The 22,562-nt window shown below is 45.8% G+C and overlaps 4 protein-coding genes across 6 annotated transcripts; 3 read left to right on the forward strand and 1 right to left on the reverse strand.

Moving 5' to 3' along the window:
• The first annotated feature begins 4,519 nt into the window (after window positions 1-4,519).
• On the forward strand, window positions 4,520-8,425 carry LOC127343573 (calcineurin B-like protein 10). Of its 3 annotated transcripts, XM_051369713.2 has the most exons (9): window positions 4,527-4,738; window positions 4,830-5,049; window positions 5,146-5,228; window positions 5,897-5,956; window positions 6,525-6,633; window positions 6,718-6,770; window positions 7,369-7,449; window positions 7,567-7,679; window positions 7,978-8,425. In XM_051369713.2, exons 1-9 carry the CDS (start codon window positions 4,709-4,711, stop codon window positions 8,030-8,032), a joined length of 804 nt encoding a protein of 267 aa, XP_051225673.1. In that variant the 5' UTR covers window positions 4,527-4,708; the 3' UTR covers window positions 8,033-8,425. The 3 variants fall into 3 exon arrangements, with proteins under 3 accessions (XP_051225674.1, XP_071684461.1, XP_051225673.1); XM_051369714.2 differs by lacking the exons at window positions 7,369-7,449; window positions 7,567-7,679; window positions 7,978-8,425 and adding an exon at window positions 6,857-7,221 and having other exon boundaries at window positions 4,520-4,738; XM_071828360.1 differs by lacking the exons at window positions 6,525-6,633; window positions 6,718-6,770 and having other exon boundaries at window positions 4,525-4,738.
• An 822-nt stretch (window positions 8,426-9,247) lies between these two features.
• On the forward strand, window positions 9,248-12,724 carry LOC127343575 (protein REVERSION-TO-ETHYLENE SENSITIVITY1). The gene is made up of 3 exons (XM_051369715.2): window positions 9,248-9,479; window positions 10,771-11,138; window positions 12,136-12,724. Exons 2-3 carry the CDS (start codon window positions 10,833-10,835, stop codon window positions 12,553-12,555), a joined length of 726 nt encoding a protein of 241 aa, XP_051225675.1. The 5' UTR covers window positions 9,248-9,479; window positions 10,771-10,832; the 3' UTR covers window positions 12,556-12,724.
• A 377-nt stretch (window positions 12,725-13,101) lies between these two features.
• Window positions 13,102-13,765, forward strand: LOC127343576 (uncharacterized). Its single transcript, XM_051369716.2, has one exon. It carries the CDS (start codon window positions 13,163-13,165, stop codon window positions 13,763-13,765), a length of 603 nt encoding a protein of 200 aa, XP_051225676.1. The 5' UTR covers window positions 13,102-13,162.
• Window positions 13,766-18,069: 4,304 nt separating this feature from the next.
• Window positions 18,070-18,830, reverse strand: LOC127338562 (uncharacterized). The gene has a single exon (XM_051364625.1). It carries the CDS (start codon window positions 18,727-18,729, stop codon window positions 18,079-18,081), a length of 651 nt encoding a protein of 216 aa, XP_051220585.1. The 5' UTR covers window positions 18,730-18,830; the 3' UTR covers window positions 18,070-18,078.
• Between the last annotated feature and the right edge of the window lie 3,732 nt (window positions 18,831-22,562).

The raw sequence follows: 22,562 nt of genomic DNA on the forward strand, positions 1-22,562 counted from the left end.
ACAATGGGGCAACCGATAGACTACGTTGTGGTGAACTCGCCGGAAGGCAAGGTTTCTAGGGTTTGGTGTATGCGGGACTGTGTAGGATGATCTCGATGTCCTCCGACAGGCCCTCTCCTAGCCTTTATATAGGAGGCCAGGTTCCGAGAGTCCTGCTCGGATTCAACTATGTTATAATGAGATCTAATCTATCCTTTCCTTATTTGATGTTTCCTCGCCTTGTGCATCAAGAATCCGCCTCCTTCTACCTTTCCTCCATCACAACCGACGTATTGGTCCATCTTGGGAAACGGTGATCTTCATGTATCCCTTGTTGGGTCAAAGGAGGTAGGCCAATGTTGGGTACCCGAAGGGTAATGCCCACGTCATTCTGTACATGGGAAAGCATTGGCCGACGACAGTGACCACGACATTGACGATGCTGTAGGCACCATTCTCCTTCTTCAAAGTGACTTCGAGATATAATCTCCCATCCCTGATATGCTTTTCTCTATGTGAAAACCCAAAAGCTTCGGCTTGGTGAAAGTGCATGGAGCCCCCATGTGTGGTTTTGGTAATTAATGACAATCCCTATGGACTAATGTTTGCATTGAGTTATATTTGTAGGAGTTGTCCATATGCAATGCTTGAACCATATGTTGGCTTCAAGATTGCAATAAAGAGCAAATGAAGAAGATCAAGTGTCAAGTATGTCTTGAAGATGAAGATGAAGTGAGCTCTCAAGGTTAACTTCAAGACATCAACGAAATGAAGTGCAAGCTCAAGATGAGCCAACTCGAAGAGATCATAAGCTTGAAGCTTGCCATGAAGAAATGAAGTGCAAGTTCAAGATGAGCCATCTCGAAGAGATCCTTTGCTTGACTCTTGCCATCCATATGGTGATCATGGATATGTGAAGATGCGCCAAAGAAGAAGCTCTCCCATGGTGGATTATGGGGGAGCAATCCACAAGACTTCGTCAAGCAAGCACAATCAAGAAAGGCGTTCCATCTTGTTGCGGTCAAGATCGTCATCATCGAGCTCAAGTGGAATGCGCAAGTATAAGGTTTGCTCTTGATAGGGTTTCTTTCTCACCAGTCTCATAGTGTAGTTGGAGACCGGTTTATAGTTTAGTTGCCGTACTATCAAGAGGGCTCTCGAGTGAGTAACTCGATCGCATCCTTCGGAGAGCTCAAACCTTTGCATCCTTGCATCATCTTTCTTGGTTGTTATTTGGATCTTATCCATGTGATGTTTTAGAGCTTGTGTTTATTCTCATGACAAGCTCTAGTTCATCAAGAATGGTTTTTGCACGGGCAACTTGTTGCATTTTCAAGGTTGGAGGTTTTTACCGGTATGTCTTTTTTAGATAGGTCAAACCTTTCATCATTTTTTTCTATCCTACATTGTTGGATTATGATGGTTCCCTGCATGATCTTGTAGAGCTTGTTCCTAGCTTTAAAACAAACCCAAGATCATCAAAATCGGAGTCCGGATGGTAAAGTTATGCCCGTTTCAGTTTGATGTTTCTGCTAGTTTTCAGGGGGGCGGATATTTGGGGCGGATAGGGGCGGATAATCCGCCCCCCCCCCCCCCCGAAAAATCCGGCCTCTGGGAAAATCCGGCCAAATATCCGGCCCCCATACAGGGGCATGTTTTTTCTAGTCCTTAGCCGTTTTTCGGGGGCCGGATTTTTCCAAATATCCGGCCCCGGATAATCCGGCCTGAGCATACCCAAACGGTCATATTTCGATGGGAGGGGTATTTAAGCACGAGGACATATCTACTGCTACAATGGCTTTGTGTGCTACTTGTTACCCGAGCGATCTGGACTATTCATTGTATGTCAACGGTTAGGATCAAACTTGCGACCCACCATAGCATATATGCAATAAGTCCCTCCATCTTTTAGACTGTAACACAAATCCATCTTTTCTGTCTTCTGGCTCCTCACTCACGGGATTTGATTTGCTGGAGCAGCAGCTGAACACGCTTGGAGACACAATAACTTGATTAATTCGCCCCATAGATAAAATTAGATTGGCGAAGCAGCTCAACATAGAAATGTCAAGAATAAGATCTGGATTGACCCTTGCAACGTCTTCCTCACTGCTCGCTGCTTTGACCTGTGTAGATGCACTAGATGCAACTATTCTGGCCACCCCCAACTGCCCACACATGGCTAAAATCGACACAGATCTAGAGATCTAGAGCTCGCAGCCGCCGCCGCCGGATAGCAAAAAATGTTGACATGGTGCTGCCAGGGAGTTACCTGACCAACCTTCTCACTTTCAAATCGATGCAGGAGTGAGAGATTGGAAATAATGGACTTAGTTCCAGAATTCGGAAAAATTGAGGGTCTATTTTGCATATCTGCCAATGTGCGTGGCTGAACTACGGTAATGTTTAATCTGTCCGTTGACAAAGATTGGATGGCCGAGATAGTTGGAATCCAGTAGCACATAATGGCCTGGTAGTACTAGATATTCTCCCATTTAAGCACCCCTTCTTCCTCCTTGGGCTGGTCGGTTCACTCTCTCTCCCCTCCATTGTTGTCCTTCAAAGCTTGCCCTAGTTCTTGATTCCTCCCATGATTCTTGCATATTCTTGAGGGAAAAGAGAGAGGAGATCTAGATCTACATCTTCACCAATCAAATCCCTCTCTTTGTGAGGGGAACGCACTAGATCTTGATCTTGGAGGATTTTGTGTTCTCCTCTTTGTTCTTCCTCTCTTATTCCCCCAATAGCTTTCGTAGCTTTGTTGGAATTTGAGAGAGAAGGACTTGAGCATCTTTGTGGTGTTCTTGCCATTGCATCTGGTGCATCGGTTTGAGTTCTCCACGGTGATTCGTGGTGGTGAAAGCAAGAAGGTTGTTACTCTTGGGTTCTTGGAACCCTAAACGGATTCTAGACCTTTGTGGTGATTTGTTGGGAGCCTCCAATTAAGTTGTGGATGTGTGTCCCAACCTTTGTGTAAGGCCCGGTTTCCGCCTCGAAGGAAATCCCTTAGTGGAACCGTGACCTAAGCCTTTGTGGCGAGGGTCACCGGAGATTTAGGTGAGGCGCCTTCGTGGCGCTCGGTGTGTGGTGTGAGTACCACATCTTGGGGTGAGGCCTTTGTGGCGTTGGTGTGCATCGAGCAACCACACCTCAAGGTGAGCCTCTTGTGGCGTTCGGGAGCACTAAGCCACCGCACCTCTCCACCGGAGATTAGCACTCACAAGAGTGTGAACTTCGGGATAAATCATTGTCTCTCGTGTGCCTCGGTTATCTCTATACCCGAGCTCTTTACTTATGCACTTTACCTTGTGATAGCCATTGTGCTTGAAGTTATATATATCTTGCTATCACATAAGTTGCTTGTCTTGCTTAGCATAAGTTGTTGGTGCACATAGGTGAACTATTGCTTAGAATAAGTTGTTGGTGCACATAGGTGAACCATAGTATATATGCTTTGGGCTTGACAAAGTAAACGCTAGTTTTATTCCGCATTTGTTAAGCCCATCTCGTAAAAGTTTTAAATCGCCTATTCACCCCCCCCCCCTCTAGGCGACATCTGTGTCCTTTCACTTGGGTGGCGACAACGCCCCGACATAATCTCCTCCTTGGAGGTGTCGCCTTGAGATTGCAAGGTCACTGCACGAGGTCAAATGCGATCTGTTAGTAGCTGATAGCAGTTGCTTTTCCTTCGCTCTGCTCCCCTGGAGTTGTATGCTTGGCGACGTGTCGACGCCCTCGAGACTGGGTGAGAGGGAAGTGCTCCCCCTCTCTAGAAGCAGCAGCCTCCCGGTGATCAAGTTGTGTTTCTCGGGCATGCCTGATGGCACTGGCACATTTTTTCACTGCCCCTTCGTAGGTGTCATCTACTGACAACTTGGGTCTTTGCGTTGTGGTCGGTGCTGTGGAAGCAGTGGTGTTCGTGGGTGGCTGCATAGTGAGGCGGTAGTGCTGAGAGTCTTCCTCAATTGTCTGTCAATGTCTATGCGTGCTCAGAGTGAGCTGCTCCACCTCTTGAGTGAGCTGCTCCACCTCTTGACAGGTGCAACACCTTCAATCTGGGGCGAGAAGGCATAGTGCTTTCTTCGGAGGTGAAAACAAGTGACATTGCGTCTTGGCTTCCTGGTAGTTGACAATAGTGTGAGTCCTGGTGACAATCTTCATTCGCAGTCTTCGGTTCTTCTTCGATCAAATTACATAGCGGGACAAGGGTCTTGATGCTCAAGGCTGCACTTTATGTTTTTATTTTTCTCTCTGCTTGTTGGCTAAGTTGTTTTTTTCAAGCATAATCAGCCATATACAAATCTTTTTTTTAAAAGCAGCCATATACAAATCTTGATGATATACGAAACATGCATGTAGTCAATTTTTTTATTTTTTTATTTATATATTAATTTAAGGTCGGAGCTTTTCGAGCTTTTTTATCTTAAGAAAGCGACCGTGGGAAATGCCGAAATCCGAGTACCTATCACTTGACAGTGAGGACGTGCTGCCGCGGTGGATCGCTCAATGATTGGGGACCCACTGGACGGCACAAATCCAACTCGGCCACGCAGATGGCTAAACTTGGGCCAGAACAATTGGGCGGACACACGGATCTCCCAATTCCCCTCAAACACACCGACGGCCGCGCGCAGATACGTGACGACCTCGGCCACCTGCCCCGGCGACCGCCCCCGGCGAGGAAGAAGACGCCCCGTCGATCGATGGTTCGCTGCCAGCTGCTCCGCGCATGGACTCCTCCGGCTCCTCCGACGCTTTCGTAATTCCGCCGCCTCACCGCCGCCTTTGATCTGACCGCGGCCAATCCTCTTAGTCTTACCCGGGTCCTTGTTCGCGGATCGATGCGGCAGGAGTCGAGAAGCTCGCTGACGCTGGGGGAGCTCGCGTGCATGGCATTGTTCCCGCTGCTCGCCGTGGTGGACGCGGTCGCGCTCGCGGCCGCGCGCTGCTTCCACCAGCGCCCGCCGCCGATGCTGTCCTTCGTCGGCGCCCACGCGCGCCAGCGTGCCCGAACCAGCGGCCGCCTCACCTTCGGCGAGCTCGCCGACCTCGCCCACGAGTCCCGCTGCTGTAAGTACGGCTAATAATTTGTTCGGTTGCGTGTCCTCTTTTATCTCTATATCTGTGGCCTGAGGTGGTTGTGGCTTGTTGTGGTGAATTTGGCAGTCTCGGTGAACGAGGTGGAGGCGCTGTACGAGCTGTACAAGAAAATCAGCTGCTCCATCATCAACGACGGCCTCATCCATAAGGTCTGCATATGGAAAAACTCATCCTTTTCTTTTTAGCCTACCGGTCCAGTTTATCCTATCCGTATGAACAATGCTGTTAGATTTCGGATCAGTCGAGCTTGTCTTTCCCAAATTGCCATGCTGTCGTGGATGGCAGCTTCAGAACTGTTTGACGATTGGGGAAGATCAAACATGAAATCTGGGAAAATGGTTCTCTAATTTGTTTTGCAAAAATAAAAGTCCTGTGTCAGGTAGGACTTTCAGGTTAGTATTATGGTCAGTCCCTCAAAAAGAACTAGTACTATATGATCAAGACTACTAGCTTCCTTTATGGACTATAAATAAATATATTTAGAAGGACTTGGTAGTTTACTCACTAGTTCACTACTTATTACTATGCTTGATAACAGCAAATGCTCAGGTGAAAATGACCCTAATGCTCAGGTGAAAATGACCCTAATGTTCTTATAGACAACCTGAAAGCTAAAGTGTAGCAGGATTTTGTCGGGCATGGACGGACTTCCGTTAAAGTTGTTGACTTGTGATTAATCTGAAATTTTATAATGCTCTATTAGGCAATAGGCAGATGTTTTCCAGGTAAAGGAAGTCAATAGATGTAATCAGTGTAAGAAACGTTCCCTTTAACCTTTTGTTGGTCCCTAATTGCTAAGACTATTTTACATTTTTAGGAGGAGCTGCAGTTAGCATTGTTCATGACACCATCAGGGAAGAATCTTTTCTTAGATAGGGTAAGTGCAAAAGTTGCTCTCCCACTCATGTCATTTAAATATTCTTAGAACCTTTTGCCTATGGAAGTCTAATTCAGTAGTTCTTTTGTCCTGTATCTAAAAGTAAGACCAACTAGTCCTACTTGAAAAAGATTATTGCTTTATTGTCATTCTTTTAACTGTGTTTGTATCAAATACTACCTCCGTCTAAAAATAGGTGTCTTAGTTTTGTCTAGATACATACACATCTTAGTTATAGATACATCTGTATCTAGAAAAAGTTGAGATGACTATTTTTAGATGGAGGGAGTACTATTTAAAAGCTCGAAGCTAGGGAGCTTGTGTTGTGGAATTTTGTTGGATTAGGTCTAACTTTCTTGAACAAACGTGGAACTTGATGAGATGAAATAGGGAAAATACTGTATGACGAAACTTTCTAAGTGTTTTGTATTATTTGCTCTGAACAATCCTAATAGGAAGTAAGGAACTCCAGTGCATATGGTCTGAAATTACCATTCAATGTCCGCACAACTGTATTCAATCCTGTTATTACTGAGTGGTTTGAGTATCTATTTTCTTCTCTATGTAGGTTTTTGATCTTTTTGACGAAAAGAAAAATGCCGTTATTGAATTCGAAGAGTTTATCCACTCAATAAGCGTGTTTCATCCAAATACTCCAATGGAAGATAAAATTAATTGTAAGCACGCTAAAACTGGGGATAATCAAGAGTTTTGCACTTTATAAGTTATATCTTCAATTGTTGATTTGTTGTTTTTTCTAGTTTCATTCAGATTGTATGATTTGAGGCAAACAGGTTTCATTGAGCGTGAAGAGGTATGTTTCATTGGTTTGTCTTTTCTGTGATTTTTATTGTTGTGCTAACATTTGGTACTCAAGATTTTCTGCATTGCCACTGCCAGCCCTATCTGAGCTCGGTTGCTCCTCATGCTTTGAGAGTTCAACCGATGCGCCATGATTTCTGCATGCATATTCTTCAGTTGCTTGGCTTCATTGGCCTCGAACAAGCATTCGCCCCGCTTTATAAATGAAGCTACACTTTGGATTTCAACATAAACCTCAACATGAGATGTTAGCATAGTGGAATTCTCCTGAAATGTCAAAATGAGCCTCACGATGGGTCATGAACTTTGTTGGCGCTTTTGATTATAATTACCTTTGTTATTTATCTTCTCCCAGAAAGCAAGTTACGGCTTAGCAATTCATGTAGTTGCCTGTTTTTTTTTTTATAGAAATAGAGTGGGGAACTGGTGATTACTAACACGAAACCTCGATACGAAATCACAATGCATATTTAACTGTTCCCTGCAATGGAAGTCTTGAATATAATAATGAATGACAAAATAAAGTCAGGCTTGTTATGTGGCATGCTCCAAGTTGGTAATTAAAACTCCAGATCTCTGTTTCCCCACAGGTAAAGCAAATGGTTGTTGCTACTTTAATGGAGTCACAGGTTGAGCTGTCTGACGAGATTGTGGAAGCAATACTAGACAAGGTATCATCGATGTCAATAGTACTCTCACCTCAGTCTATTATGTTTGGAGTTGCAAACTCAGTAATACTCCATGCTTGGTAGTTCTGACTGAGTTATGTATGTTGTATTCTTGTCTAGACATTTGAGGATGCTGATACTGACAAGGACAACAGGATAAGCAAACAGGAGTGGAGGGCTTTTGTGTTGCAGCATCCATCTGTTATAAAGAAGATGACACTGCCTTACCTCAAGTATGGATATGCTTGTGCTTAACAAATTTCGTCAACTAGAACCAGTACTAGAATCCTAGATCGATATGCTTGTGCTTAACAATTTTTTTTGTCTTTGCACAAACCAGTACTTTCTTTCCCTCAAAAAGAAAAATAGCAGTATGGTGCTAGAAGCCTAGAAGGCAGCAGCATGAAATGTCACCACTGACTAAAGCTTCATCCATGCATGCTAATGTTATATGTCCACGTATCCCTGTTAATGATCTATTGTCATAGTGTGAATGGCTAACATAAAGTGTTTTTTTTTTGGCTTTACCAGGGACACTACATCCACGTTCCCCAGTTTCGTTTTCAACACACAGGTTGAAGACTAATTCAACTGCTCAGTCAACTTTCAAATGCAAAAGGCTGCTTTGTCCGAACAGAAGACGTGGATTCTCCAGGTCTATGAAATACGTGCTGCTCTCAGAAGAAACATCGGGGATACTACAAGTAAATAGAGTTGTGCCCACCTGTTGCTACTGCAGTTCGAAGAGTTCAGTAGATTGGTACTCTATCTGCTGCTGGAGGTTGGCAATTTCAGTACTCGCCATTGGTTAAGCGTCATGTGTAGCACATTGATTCGTTAGAGTGCCTTCCATTTGTATAGACTGGGAAGCGACAAATTATAGAAGCATTCTATTGATTAGACTGGATAGGTATTCTTGGGAGGTTTTTGTTATTTGTCTCAACTGACCATGATTTTTTCAAGGATGATCATCACAGTGAGGTTCAGATAGCGTGAACATTGAGTAAGGGAACTGTGATTTACAAGACCCTGTTCTCGCTTACTGTACTTTTAAGTTTTTTTTTTAATGAGAAATATTTTCATAGACATGGGTTTGTATCTTGTGCACCTACAAAGTTTTTTCATCCAAAAATATGACAACGTGTAGCTTGCAAAAAAAAGTGAAAGCATAGTGTATTATTCACTTAGGTCTGGGAAACTTGAAATGGATTTGCCAATGATCTGAAACATATTTATTATTCAGAATTCATATTTTAAAGTTTCAAAAAAATCTGAAACAAAATTCTAGAGATAGCCAATGATACTATAGACGTGCAAAGTAGTTAAAATTAAAAAATTGCCAGATTTTATCATTTTTGTGTAGCCTAGAATACAAAGTAGTTTGTATTGAGATTTTCCAGGTTTGTAGTATACATTATTTGCTATCTCTAGAATTTGTTTCAAAAGTTTTTGACATTTTCAAGGATGAATTTCGAGTATTTGAAAATAAAGAGTTACATGTTGCTCGGCTCCATCTCTACGGTATTTTCACCTTCTATTAAACTCTGAAGGACGATAGCACCTCATGTTGCATCTTGCACTTCTTTTTAAAAAAGGCGATTTTTTTTCCACAGGCATGGGTTATGTGTATCTTTTGCCATCTTTTTTCTTTTAAAAAATGTATCTTTTGCCATCTGCAAGTTGCAATACGTCTTGCCCGCTGGCGCATGGGCCAGACCTTGCCAGCGACCAAAGTTCCCAGCAACCAACAAACAAACGCGGCAGGCGGAAGCAAAGCTTTGTGCCGTCCGCGATGCGTGCGCCTACCATTTTCGCCGCGCCCATCCAGTACAGCCTCGAGGTGCATGCACCTTCCCCTCCCTCCTTTCTCCACTTTCCTCTGCAACTGCGCCTCCCCTGCTACTCCCAACTCTCTCAAGCCAGCCTTCACCTATACGGCCAGAGAAGGCGACGCGGCGCCGCCCAATCTAGCGGAACCCCACCCCGTACGTGCACACCAGATCGCGGAGGACCCTGCCCGCCGATACTCTCCGGTGAGCTCTCCTCTCAGTCTCCGCTACTCTTCGATTCCATTCGTTCCTACTTCGTCGGGCGCCAGTTTAGGAGCTTTCATGCTTTTCTTTTGCCTACTGAAATGGCAAATACTAGATTTTGCCTTGCCATTCAGCCCCCTTTTCAATACAGATATTCGCGCTTTGAGAACTGGCCAATGCTCTGCACCCACGCAGACAGTCACCCGAAAACTAGCGGTAGCCAGTATCAGACGCAGTTTATAGCCATCCGAAGAACGCATTTTTTTTCATGAATAAATAAGGTTCTCGCCCCGCTGGAGCCACTGCTCCCTGCAATCTGCTCCTGCATTTTGTTTGTGCATTTCGTCAAACGGCTGGCAAAACAACCTCGAAAAAGAAAAACGGCTGGCAGAAGCGATGGCAGCAGGTTGCTTTGGAATGGGGAGAGGAGGCGTGGCTCCTTGACATTTGACAAGCATACTGTATCACATCAACTTTAATTAGCTGATAGGTGTCCCTTTCCTCGACAAGCTGATCTTGTGTTCTTCAACATCTCTTCTCCTACTAAAGAGACCAGCTCATAAAATGTTTGACACCTAAAGCGTTGTAGATAGACACATTTACTTTGTTCGAGTCGTATCTTTGTCAGTCTTAAGTGTGGACATTCATGCTTATGCTGGCTAAGGAGGTGTTGATGTACCAATTTAGTATAGCAAAATTACCCCTTCTTCTACCCTGCAATACGGTGAAAAGGGGCAGGCTATCTGTTTTGAGGTTGAAAATGGCAGACAGTGCGATACTGAAGTTGCTACTTACTGGACGATAATTTTGTCAAGGAGAATTTGCAATGATGGCTGTCATTTGGGTCAGAAAAGTTATACTAGTTGCTATTGTCTTGTTCATACCTTAATGTCCATATTCAACATTTCTTTGCCTGATCTTCTTATATGGATTTGCAATGGTGTTGAAGTACTACTCCATATAACTGTCCTCCGGCTCCCATCCGCATTTACCAAGGAAGAACTAAATCTAAAAGAAAGTTAATTAGAAACGTCCGAGCATGTCCCATTTAAATTACTCCGTACATAGTATGATAGTACGAGCCTACAACCACTTAACCTCTTCCAAAAAAATGAAATAAAGAGCAGAATCATTGCATTACCACCATCATCTTTCCTCAATGGACCATTATTTGAAACGAAAATCCCAAGGCTAGTGACAGTAATAGGGAAGTAAGGTGGAACTGATTACAATTCTTCACCCTTTTTTCTCCAAAAGCATCGAGGGGCCTAATTTTATTTGCTCTTTTCAGCAAAGGTCGACATGGTCATGGGATGCAAGCTAGTCATATTCTAGTTTGTATAAGTTCAACAAATGTTAACTGAACTATTTACCACCATGGAGATTAAAGCTGATTTTGATGTTGAAGATATCAGATCAAAGAATGAACTGCAGGAGTTGTGGCCAGTTGGTGAGATAGATCCAAAGAGAGGGAGATTCCCTTGTTGCATTGTCTGGACTCCTCTTCCTGTAGTTTCATGGCTTGCTCCCTACATAGGGCATGTTGGAATCTGTCAGGAGGATGGGTCTGTCCTGGATTTTGCTGGATCAAATTTAGTGAGCATGGATAATTTCGCATATGGTTCTGTTGCCAGATACCTCCAGCTTGACAGAAAAAAGGTACTGTATATCTGATCAAACATAGTTGCTCTACTTTATTAGTCTAGTCTGCTACCCCGTAGTAAACTTTTCAGTTATTTATACTTGATTGAAAATGTCTACTGGTTAGTCTCCTATGTGATGTGACATACTCCATTGCTGACATATTTTACTTTTAGTACTATTTCATTTTGACATGTAGTTTTTGTGTCAGTAGCTCCTAAAGGATCTGTGAATTTGTGATGCAACTAGCTTTACTCTTCTGACATGCCATGCATGAAGATTTGCCATTTTCTAAACAGTAAATACTTCTTTTCTGTGGGAAACAGTAAATATTAACACATTAATACCTATTAGGCTTTATGTTAACGCATAGACTTGGTATTTGGAATCTGATACAAATGGGCTGGGAAGTGGGAACACTGGATGTACGAGTGAGTGTCTGGCTCCTGCCTGCTACCACAGACAGAGCATGGCTGTAGGCATTTTGAAAATCGTATCATCAGACTTAGTATTGCAATCTGATACAAATGGGCTGGGAACACTGGACGCACGAGTTGTCTAACTCCTGCCTGCTACCACAGACAGAGCATGGCTGTAGGCATTTTGAAAATCGTATCATCAGACTTAGTATTTGCAATATCATACAAATGGGCTGGGAACTATCACAGACAGAGCATGACTAGGCATTTTGAAAATCTTACCATCACTTTCATTTTTTTGTTTTGTGCCAGTTTTATTTATAAATAGTTAGGACCGCATTCTGTAGGTAACCTCTCTTGTTGACATGGGAGAGCAAAATGCACTACAAGTCTACAAGTGGGACTTAGATGGGATCCCACTTGACACTCTACATCTGATCATCTATATGGTGAAAATGCCTATGCCGTTCCACAATCTTGTCGGTCTATTATCTGTTCTTTCGTGCAACCTACTTGCATTTTTATTTTTTTCTTTCAGCGCTTTCCTTTCAAGTTGACGATTATTATTGAAATATTCTTGCTTTGTTCATGGCCAGTCCTGCTTTCCTGCTAATCTTGCGGCGCATGTATGCGAGTGTTCCTACAAGCACGCGGAAGTGGGAACAGCAACATCATGGGACGGCGCCCTACAACTTGGCACGAGACATTTCCAGCACAAGTACTACAATCTGTTCACTTGCAACTGCTACTCATTTGTGGCAAACTGCCTGAACCGGCTTGCCCACGGTGGCTCGGTGGAGTGGAATGTCTTGAACGTGGCCGCTCTTGTTTGGCTCCATGGCGAATGGGTGGACAAGATGTCTATTGTTCGGTCATTTGCCCCTTTCGTAATTGTGTCGTGCATTGGCATTTTAATGGCTGGCTGGTCGTTCCTAATAGGGATATCGGCATTCTGTTCTCTTCTGATAGGGTGGTTTGTCTTTGCTGTATACTGCTCGAAAGGTTTGGTGTGCTGAGTATAACATTGCGACTGGATCCGGTGAGAAGTTGTGGCAATAACTCTGTAGACCATTCATCCTTCCTCATGATTATTCTTGTGGAACTCATCGAAATACTGGCCTGCTAAATGTTGAACAAAGAGTCCAAAATAACAAAATGAAGCTGCGTCTCCCTTTTCTGCTCTTACCTCTCCAAGCTATGAATGATGTGTTCATTCAGAACGATTTTCATGGTTTTCTATGTTGACCATTGTAGTGTCGATGCAAAACTCTGGCCATGGGCAGAAGAGCTGGTGCTCTGAAAATGGCGCATGTCGACGATAAGATATCTTTGTTGGTTCTCTCGAGGTGTACTCTTTCTCGGACTAGGTCTACCGATTCGTGTGCGTATAATAACAGACTAACGGCCTATCTGAATCCTGCCGCAAAACGTACCTGATAGGGATGTTTTGAACGAAAAGAAAACCAAGAGATATTTACCACACGTGACGGCTCAAGTCGGCAAATATACCTAGGCACCTACCTAGCTAACATCTTCAACGTCGATCCAGCCAGAGGCTCGACTCGATCATCAAAGCCACGCAAGAAAAGTAGCACGCCTCGCTCTATTCCCGGCGTGCTTCCGATGGCATCCAAGGATGATGACGGCGGTGGTGCTTCCCGGGCCGCCGGATCCGACGACTGCGGCTATGGGTGCTGCATGATAGGGGTGCTCATCTACTGGTCCTTATGGCTCGTCTTCGTGGCCCTGCCGCCGATCGACATCGACGCCCTGCTGCCTGGGCTCCGAGAGCTCGACGGCTCTCCATGCGCCCACGACAAGCCGACGACGTGCTCCGTGGAGTTTCTCGGCGCCAGGGGGCTCGAGCTGGCGCTGGCTCCGGGCGCAGCATCCCCGGCCTTCGACCTCGTCGTGCACGTCGCCAACGGCCACTTCTACGAGCTGCGCCACGGCGGCGGCGACGTCGTCGTCTCGTACGCCGGCGTCCCGCTCGCGCGCGGGCGCACGCCCGGCTTCCGGCTGCCGGCGAGAGAGGCGGGGCGGTGGGCGGTTAACGCGACGAGCGCAGGGCTGGGGATGCCCGCGGATCTGGGTCGGCTGATGGCGGCGGAGCGGAGGTGGGGCGTGGCGCAGCTGGAGATCGACGTGGGCGTCGCATGGCAGTCCTTCACCTGCGACGCTTTGGTCGATGGGCAGCCCAGCTCGTCAGCATGCAGGCTAGCTTAGACGCTTGACGTGACGAGCTCTTTTTCTTCGGTAGGTTTACATCGAGCCACGGAAGGGCACGCAAGATGCAGCAACTTATTACTACCTTGTATCTGCTCCTGCATTTGTGATTAACAGAATATTTGATAACCTTTTTCTGTTTATTTGTCTCTCCTCATTTTCCTCATGATGTTGTAGCAACAAGGCTGACCGTAAAAGCCTACCAGAAATTAGATTGCCAGTTGAAAAGATAAAAGACTCAAATCAACGATCGAATCGAATGGATGGAAATGTACATTCACTTGCACACCCAATGTGATGTAAAGCTACCCTCAAAAAAAAAAATGAAATGCAAACCTTTGGAAACCGCCTCTTACATTGTTGGATGTTTACGGGGATCGAAATATGCGTCCGTTTTGGACTTGAACCTGTGTGGCTGGGTTATACATCCATGTTTAAGTTGGAATGGAAGACCATTGAGCCTCATGCCGCAGTTCATCTGCACACACCGACTTTTTTTAAAACCAGGCAAGGCTTGCCATTTTCATTAATATAGAAGAATAGGTGGCCGGTTTATTAATGGGAAAAAACCGGCCAAAAACCGGTACAAACACACTCGCACCGACTATCGTGGAGCACGACCGTCACGAGGGCACACACAACCACCCTGTCAACCCACATGAACTGCACAAACACCACTGAAGCGAAGATCGTCGTCGAGGTTGCCCACCAGCGTCATCGTCATCACTCTGCACCGACTCCAACTTCCCCGAAGAAGCGACCAAAAAGAAGACACCGTGAAGTGCAAGCTGGCCAACACCAAACAGGTGGCTACTCGCGAAGGGACCGGCAGCTCGGACTCTGGTGACGAGCTCCGGAGAGGCGATGCGCAAGACCCGCGCCGAAGAACCTCACCAGACTGCCCCTTGCAGGTCATCCTATGCCACTCAAATGAAGACGCTCGAAGAACATAGAAGCTCCGACTTCACATCAAGGGAGGACCAACATGAAGAAACTCGGACACGCCGGAGCAAAGCCGACTAACAAGGTCTTGCAGCAACCAAACCATCACTCTTCAACACCATCGTTGCCACACAGGTCGCCACACGGAACACTCGCATCGCCGGCCAACTGTGAACTGCGATGTTGTGCAAGTCCAGCCTCGGGGAAGCTCGAAGAAAATCACGAAGTCCAAAAACGACACCCTCAGGAGGGGAAGCGACGATGAACGATGCCGTCGTCCGACCCTGCAGCGCAGGGTCAAGGCCTTCACCTGGAGAGGTGACCCGAGGTTGAGGGGAACGGGGAGCTCCACGATGACCCCCCAAGGAGGAAAGCGACGTCTGCGAACGACGCGTCATCAGGCTTTCGCCCGGAGATTCCCCCAGACTCCTCAACCTCATGTAGTCGGACCGAGGGCGGGGAGGGGGAGACCCGCAGCACCGCTGACCCACAACCCCACTGGTCCAAACACCTCCGAACGCGACGGATGCGCCACCAACGCGCATCAGCCACCTTCCTCACCACCACCAGAAGCCGGCGGGCCAGACCAAGGCGCCGATCAGATATGGCGCCCCAAGACATTGCAGAGCAACGCCAGCCATCCTCCAGCCCGAGGTGGAGAAGCAGGAGGGGTGCTGCCACCCACACCGACGTGCCTAGTAGAAGCTCGTGGCGCCGCCGCGTCGGGCGGGCGCCGAAGATGACCGCCGGGAGGGTGCTGCAAAGGCCGAGGGCGTCAGAGAACACCGGCACGCGCCCGGGCCGTGGAGCTTGGGGCCGAGTCTCCCCGACCAAGATCTCATGCCACTGGGGGCGTTGCGTGCGCGAGACAAATGCCCCACCGCCGCTGTCCACCGCGAGGACTTCGCCCGATGGTTTCCTCCGGCGGCCGCGACGTGGCCGGCGTGGGCGGAGGGAGGGTGGCGGCGTAGTGAGCTAGGTTTCCCCCGAGCCGCCCCTACGAGGCGACGCGAGGGACAATTTAGTTTGGTACCCAAATACGATTTTTCCACAACGACTTTGAGTTAGTAAGTTGTGATAATAATCTCTCCGTCGCGTTGATTTTGACCAATAATTTTTTTCGATAAAGGGAATATATTAATATCAAAAGATACCAATTACATCCAGCCTCTGCAACAACGCACCACCCTAATGGCACTACGGATGCACACAGCCAAAAAACGAAAAGAAAACTAAGAAACAAAAGTCCCGCTATAGTATCTCGGGCCTAAAAACAGCAATACATCTACCACCAAGACAACACCTGAAAAACAGACTCTCCAAAAACGACGCCTCCAAGAAGGGAACAGTGCTCTAACACCGTCGTCACCTGATCAAAGATCTTAGGTTTTCACCCTGAAGATAGTCCCCGCTCTCAAAACAATGCCTCCAACAAGGTCATTGCCAGGCACAACCAGTTAAGGCCAGACCTTGGGTTTTCACCCTGAAAGGTAGGACTCTGAACTTCACCTGTGTTGTCGCCTCCTTTCATACCGCTGCTGTGAAGCCCGGAACACCAAGCAAGTCCCTCAACAGCGCGGAGACTTGTACCTCCCTTAGATAGTCCTCCCCTCCGGCCTTCATGAAATTCTCTTCTTCCGACTTTCATCATGGATCCATAGTCACTTGATGTCAACATAGAAAAAGAGCTTCGCGCCGCTCCCTCCAGAACCAATCGGTTGGAATAAAAGCATGGGTGCGCACGATCGAATACCACCGATCCAGCAAACTCCAAGCAAAAGCACTGTTACATTCGCCGACGGAGCCTTCCGGAACTCAACACTCCGGCTAGATCACGAGTCCAGGCCTCCGGTAGGTCCTCCTCTTCACGCAAGAGAGGCCCTAGGACCGCCGCCTTTATTCAGGTCGGACCCCCACGTCGGCGACCACCCTGGGCTGGCCACTCCAACCCTCCACCGGCGACACCATCGCCGGCTTCCAAGCCCCTCCATCTCTCCTCCGGAACGCGGTGATAGATCAATAGATCCACCACCACCAACCGCAGGCCGATCCTCTCCGGCGAAGAAGAGGGTCACCTCCACCGCCGAACCCAAGGCTGCTGCCCCGGGCGTCCTCATACCGCGGAAGAAGCCCAAGATCATCACCCCTCACCGGAGAGAGGCGGAGGGAAATGCGCCCGCCTCCACCAGGCACCACCGCCGGCATGCCGCCGATGGGAGGCGGGGAGGCCGCAGCCCGCAGCTGGATCGACCCCGGGAGGGCCGCTGCTGCCCCTACATCCTCATCCGCCCGCCGCCGCCCCGGGAGGCGGAAGGGCCGCCGCCGCGTGAGAGGCTCCATTGGCCGCCATTCCCGACGCGCCACGAGGGGAGGCCCCCGCCGCCGCCACGCCCCGAGATCTTTGCCCCGGCGGCGCTACCGGCGGCGGCGGCGACGGGAGGGTTGGGAGGAGGGGTGCGGTGTAGGCTAGGGTTGGGGGGAGCGAATGCATTGCTACATGTGTGTGTTCTTGATACGAATAATTAATCCAACATTTACGCATGTAATGTTAAATCATCTCCATACGAATCTCATTTGTAGTTAGAAGCACATTTTAGTACTAGCTAAATACATTACCATTGTAGTTTGGCAATAAAGGAGTATTTTATTTCGTAAATTCTGGGTATATATCTTTTTCAGTTAACATTGTCAGTGAATATATGTATTGCGCTTGGTTGTAATGATCTCAATCAACAGACGGTTCGCGAAAGTGAAAAATCTGCTTGGGCCCGCTCCGTGTCGTCCCCCACGGGTGACCGGGGCGGTGACTTTGATTGAGTTGGTTAGTCTATGAAGTTTGACAATCTCTAAAGCGGAACGAAAGCTATCTAGAGATGTTGATGAATGCTAAGATCGTCCGTTGAAGCTTTTTTTTTTTTTGGTTTGCTGTGAAGGGAATGAGACGTCGTTGGCATGCAATTGATGCATATTTCCTGCTATTGGATACTGAACAATACTTTGCAGTTCTTTGCATGTAATTTATGTACATTGTTGCTGATACCTTGCATCCACAGTAGATCTCAAGTTCTCAACTACGCAAAAACTTATTCATGCTCAGTCTACACCACTTAATTTGTATTCTAATTCGTGCTAGTTATAAGTTGCAACTGAGATTTAATTAAATCTCATCATCTGACTGAGCACGAAGTTAGTTCTCATTCGACTGATAAATAAATAGTCATATCCAAAGGAAAACTATACATAGGAACTGACGTGTGCACAGGAATATATGCAAACTCTCCATCTTTTTTCGCCTGTTTTGCAACCGCCGGCAATATTCGATGCATTAGCTAGAATAGAGATGAAATTGCCTTATATAGTAACTCAAGCTGCTAGGCCAGATGCGACCACCAGTTCTGCGAAGCGAGCACGGTGCACGGCGTCACGGCGCCACGCGCTCCCTCCATCCTCGCCTTGCACCACATCCACGTCGGCCTGTCGTCGTCTCCTTGGAGGATTCTCACCTGGAGCTCGAGCTCCACGGCGCCGGCTCTTTCCGCCGCCGCGATGCGGCTACGCAGGTGCTCGGGCAGGCGGCCAGCACCGTCGTCCCAGTCCCACGAAAGCTTGAAGGGCACCTCCCGCGCCCCTTTCCACGGCACGCAGAAGTCGGGCGTCCGGCCTGACGCTAGGGTGAAGCCGCCGTAGGCCACAACGGCCTCTCCGTGGTGGTAGCACCGCCCCGTAGCGCGGCGGTTGCTGGCGTGCAGGACGGCGTCGAAGGCGCGAGGGATGATGGACGACGCGAACGGAGCCTCCGTCGTGGTGATGTTGCCTGGGATCGTCGTGAGGTGGACGGAGAACTGGGGTGGCAGGTCGTAGGCGAAGTAATAGCAGAGGGTGGACATGGTCCAGATCAAGGTGGTCATTCCGCACACCTCGGTGATGATGTACCTAGGCCAGTTGAGCACCGGCCGTTTGAAGAAGTATTTGGCGTCGCCCCGAAAGACGGGAAGAGTACTACGTCGACGTCGAGGCATCATGGCAGGCTACGGGATTTTCTCTTTTAGCAAATTGAAGCACAGAGGATGGAACGCGATCAGAGGAGATTTGGCCGGTAGGAAACGAGCTCTTACTAGATCAATATAAATTGCTTATCTAGGGCACTACAACAATAAGATCGATAGGTATTCTGTGGTTTAAAAAGACCGAGAGGTATTTCTGTTGAGGTGGTACCTGAATACGTGATTCTAAGGGTTCTCTTATCTCAACAAATCTCACGGTGTATACGTACCGTGTACGTGGTGGTTGGCGCAAATAACCTGATGGTGTTTTTTTTCCTTCACCTGTAGAATGTTTGTTAATGAATCAATCTGATAATAAAAATATAAAAGTCGGCCTCAGCAACAAGAAGATGACAAAGCATGGATGATGCACACGACCAACCCACCGAATATCTCCAACAAAATCCGTGTGGAAGGGAAAGGATTTTGTTGAGTTACCGGCCGAGATTGTTGGATATATTAACAATTTTCCACATAATATAAGTAAAATAGAAAATAAATAAAACACAATTAGAAAAGGGATAACCAAACTAGTCATGGCATCTAATAGAGAGAATGATAAAACAATTCTAGACAAGATGATAGAGATAGAAACTGCATCATGATGTCGACTAGGAGAATGAGGAGAACATACGGGACATCGGAAGAAGACCCGTTCGCGTTGTCGGTGTTATCGCCCATGTCATTGTAGAGGCTGCTGATGTCGGGGAAGAAGTCGTCATCGGGGAAGAACTCGTCCGCGTTCGTGATGTGGTCAGTAGCCGCGCAGAAGCGCTCCCCAAAAACCCTATCGTCGCTCTCCCGTACAGGATCTCAAGTGTCGGGGCTTCGGAGGCCTACTATCCCGGCTCGTGGTGCATGCGCAAGACGGGATGGGGAAGATCTTAATCGGCGCGAAGTTCTGGAACTTGGGAGGCTGTAGTGTTTCATGTGTGTTTCTAAAGTGGAGCGACCTCGCTTTATATACACCCAGGAGGAGGCAAACATGCTGCGGTGGGAGATGAAATGAAGGGACGGAAGACGAACTGAACATGCAACAATATTTATTGTCCACTAAGCAAAAACGTTTCAGATTTGTGTGTGCAACCGTTCATTCAAATTCCATTCATGTGTGACAAAAAGGAAGAGAAGCTCTCGGCTCAAGGCATTCCCGCAAATCGCGGCGCACACGCCAGGCGAGGCAAGTGAACGGGCGGTGGAGGAGGAGGAGCGCACGTGTGGGAGTCCTCTCCTCATGCTTGTACACCAAGTGGTGCAGCCCCCCTTATAAGGAGGTCCAACTCTCTCTAAACTAGCAAGGTAGGACTAAACTTTTGTCCCGCCCCTTGCCATGCATGAATGGGCCAATTAAATCTTTGGGATTTTCAAAAATTGTGGCCTAAATTTGATGAGTTGGGCCTACATTAGCCAAAATTCCAACACAGATCGATGGAAAAATACCTAGGCGACTAGGGTTTCCTCTACCTCTCTGGCGATCGACGTTTCTCTAGCAGAAGGGCTTCCGATCCCCATTGTCTGATCCATCTTCTTCCTTCCTCGGTGGGATTGTACGGGCTGATCAAGGGGTCGACCTAGTCGGCTGCACGGCCTTGGGAGTTTCGCGGTTTAGGGTTGAGATCAGATCAGGAGATGGCGGCGGCTCATGAGAAGGGCGAGGGAAGCAAGTCGTCCATCTACATGTATGATTTTGCTTCTTTTTTTTACCCACTTGGGAAGGGTTCATGGAGGATCTCTATTGAACTTTCTTGTGAAGACCTATTTTTGGCACATATGTCAATCTTCTCACGTCCATCAACTTTGCATACTCAAGTTTTTTGCTGCTATGCAAAATAATATTAGTGTATTTTACGTTTTACTTATTCACAATGTTGGCAAAAATTTTGATTTTTTTTTGAATTTTTATACCCATTTGAATATTGGTCAAATTCTAGGTTTGACCAAGATTTAAACAAGTTTAAAACATGAAAATTAAAAATTAAGCCTGAATCCTTCTTAGTCACTCTAAAATGAAGCTTTCAGGAGGTTTTTTGAAATTTTCATGTTTGAAACCCAAAACCACTTCTCTTCATGCTTGACTTCAAAAGACAAAGTTTAGGGTTAGGGGGTGTAGATACATGATTTTTCTGGTTTGAATATGTCTAGACCTTGTTTATCAACTTGAATGCTTACTATATGACATAAAAAGACTATGTGCTTTGGTTTTTCATTTTTTTGATTTTTTTTTTTTTGATTTTTTATGCTCATTTGGATATTGGTCAAATCCGAGGTTTGACCCAAATTTAAACAAGTTTAAAACAAATGAAAAATAAGCCTAGATCCTTCTTAGTCACTCCAAAATGAAGCTTTTGGGAGGTTTTTGAAATTTCCATGTTTGAAATCCAAAACCACTTCTCTTCATGCTTGACTTCATAAGAGGGAGTTTAGGGTTAGGGGGTAGATACATGATTTTTCTTCTTTGAATATCTCTAGACCTTGTTTATAAACTTGAATGCTTACTATATGACATAAGAAGACTATGTGATTTGGTTCTCATTTTTTGATTTTTTTTTAATTTTTATGGCCATTTGAATCTTGGTCAAATCCTAGGTTTGACCAATATTTAAACAAGTTAAAACATGAAAATAAAAAAGTAAGTCTGGATTCTTCTCAGTCACTCCAAAATGAAGCTTTTGGGAGGTTTTTCAAATTTTCATGTTTAAAATCCAAAACCACTTCTCTTCATGCTTGACTTCATAAGACATATTTTAGCGTTATGGGGTAGATACATGATTTTTCTGGTTTAAATATGTCTAGACCTTGTTTATAAACTTGAGTTCTTATTATATGACATAATAAGACTATGTGCTTTGATTTGTCATTTTTTGATTTTTTTTTGGAATTTTTATGCCCATTTAAACAAGTTTAAAACATGAAATGAAAAGGTAAGCATGGATCCTTCTTAGTCACTCTAAAATGAAGCTTTTGGAATGTTCTTGAAATTTCCATGTTTGAAACCCAAAACAACTTCTCTTCATGCTAGACTTCATAAGATCGATCGAGTTTAGGGTCAGGGGGTAGATACATGATTTGTCTGGTTTGAATATGTCTAAACCTTGTTTATCAACTTTAATGCTAACTATATGACATAAGAAGACTATGTGCTTTGGTTTTTCATTTTTCTGTTTTTTTTAATTTTATGCCCATATATTTGAATCTTGGTCAAATCCTAGGTTTGACCATGATTTAAACAAGTTTAAAACATGAAAATGAAAAGGGAAGCCTGCATCCTTCTTAGTCACTCTAAAATGAAGTTTTTGGGAGGTTTTTAAAATTTCCATGTTTGAAACCCAAAACCACTTCTCTTCATGCTTGACTTCATAAGACAAAGTTTAGGGTTAGGGGGTATATACATGATTTGTATGGTTTGAATATGTCCAAACCTTGTTTATCAACATGAATATGCTTACTATATGACATAAGAAGACTATGTACATTAGTTTTTCATTTTTTCTGAATTTTTTAAATTTTATGCCCATTTGAATCTTGGTCAAATCCTAGGTTTGACCATGATTTAAACAAGTTCATAACATGAAAATGAAAAGGTAAGCATGGATCCTTGTTAGTCACTCTAATATGAAGCTTTTGGGATGTTCTTGAAATTTCCATGTTTGAAACCCAAAACGACTTCTCTTCATGCTAGACTTCATAAGATCGACCGAGTTTAGGGTTAGGGGGTAGATACATGATTTGTATGGTTTGAATATGTCCAAAACATATTTATCAACTTGGATATCCTTACTATATGACATAAGAAGACTATGTACTTTGGTTTT

The sequence above is a fragment of the Lolium perenne genome, chromosome 3 (assembly GCF_019359855.2).
Source record: "Lolium perenne isolate Kyuss_39 chromosome 3, Kyuss_2.0, whole genome shotgun sequence".
NCBI lineage: Eukaryota > Viridiplantae > Streptophyta > Magnoliopsida > Poales > Poaceae > Lolium > Lolium perenne.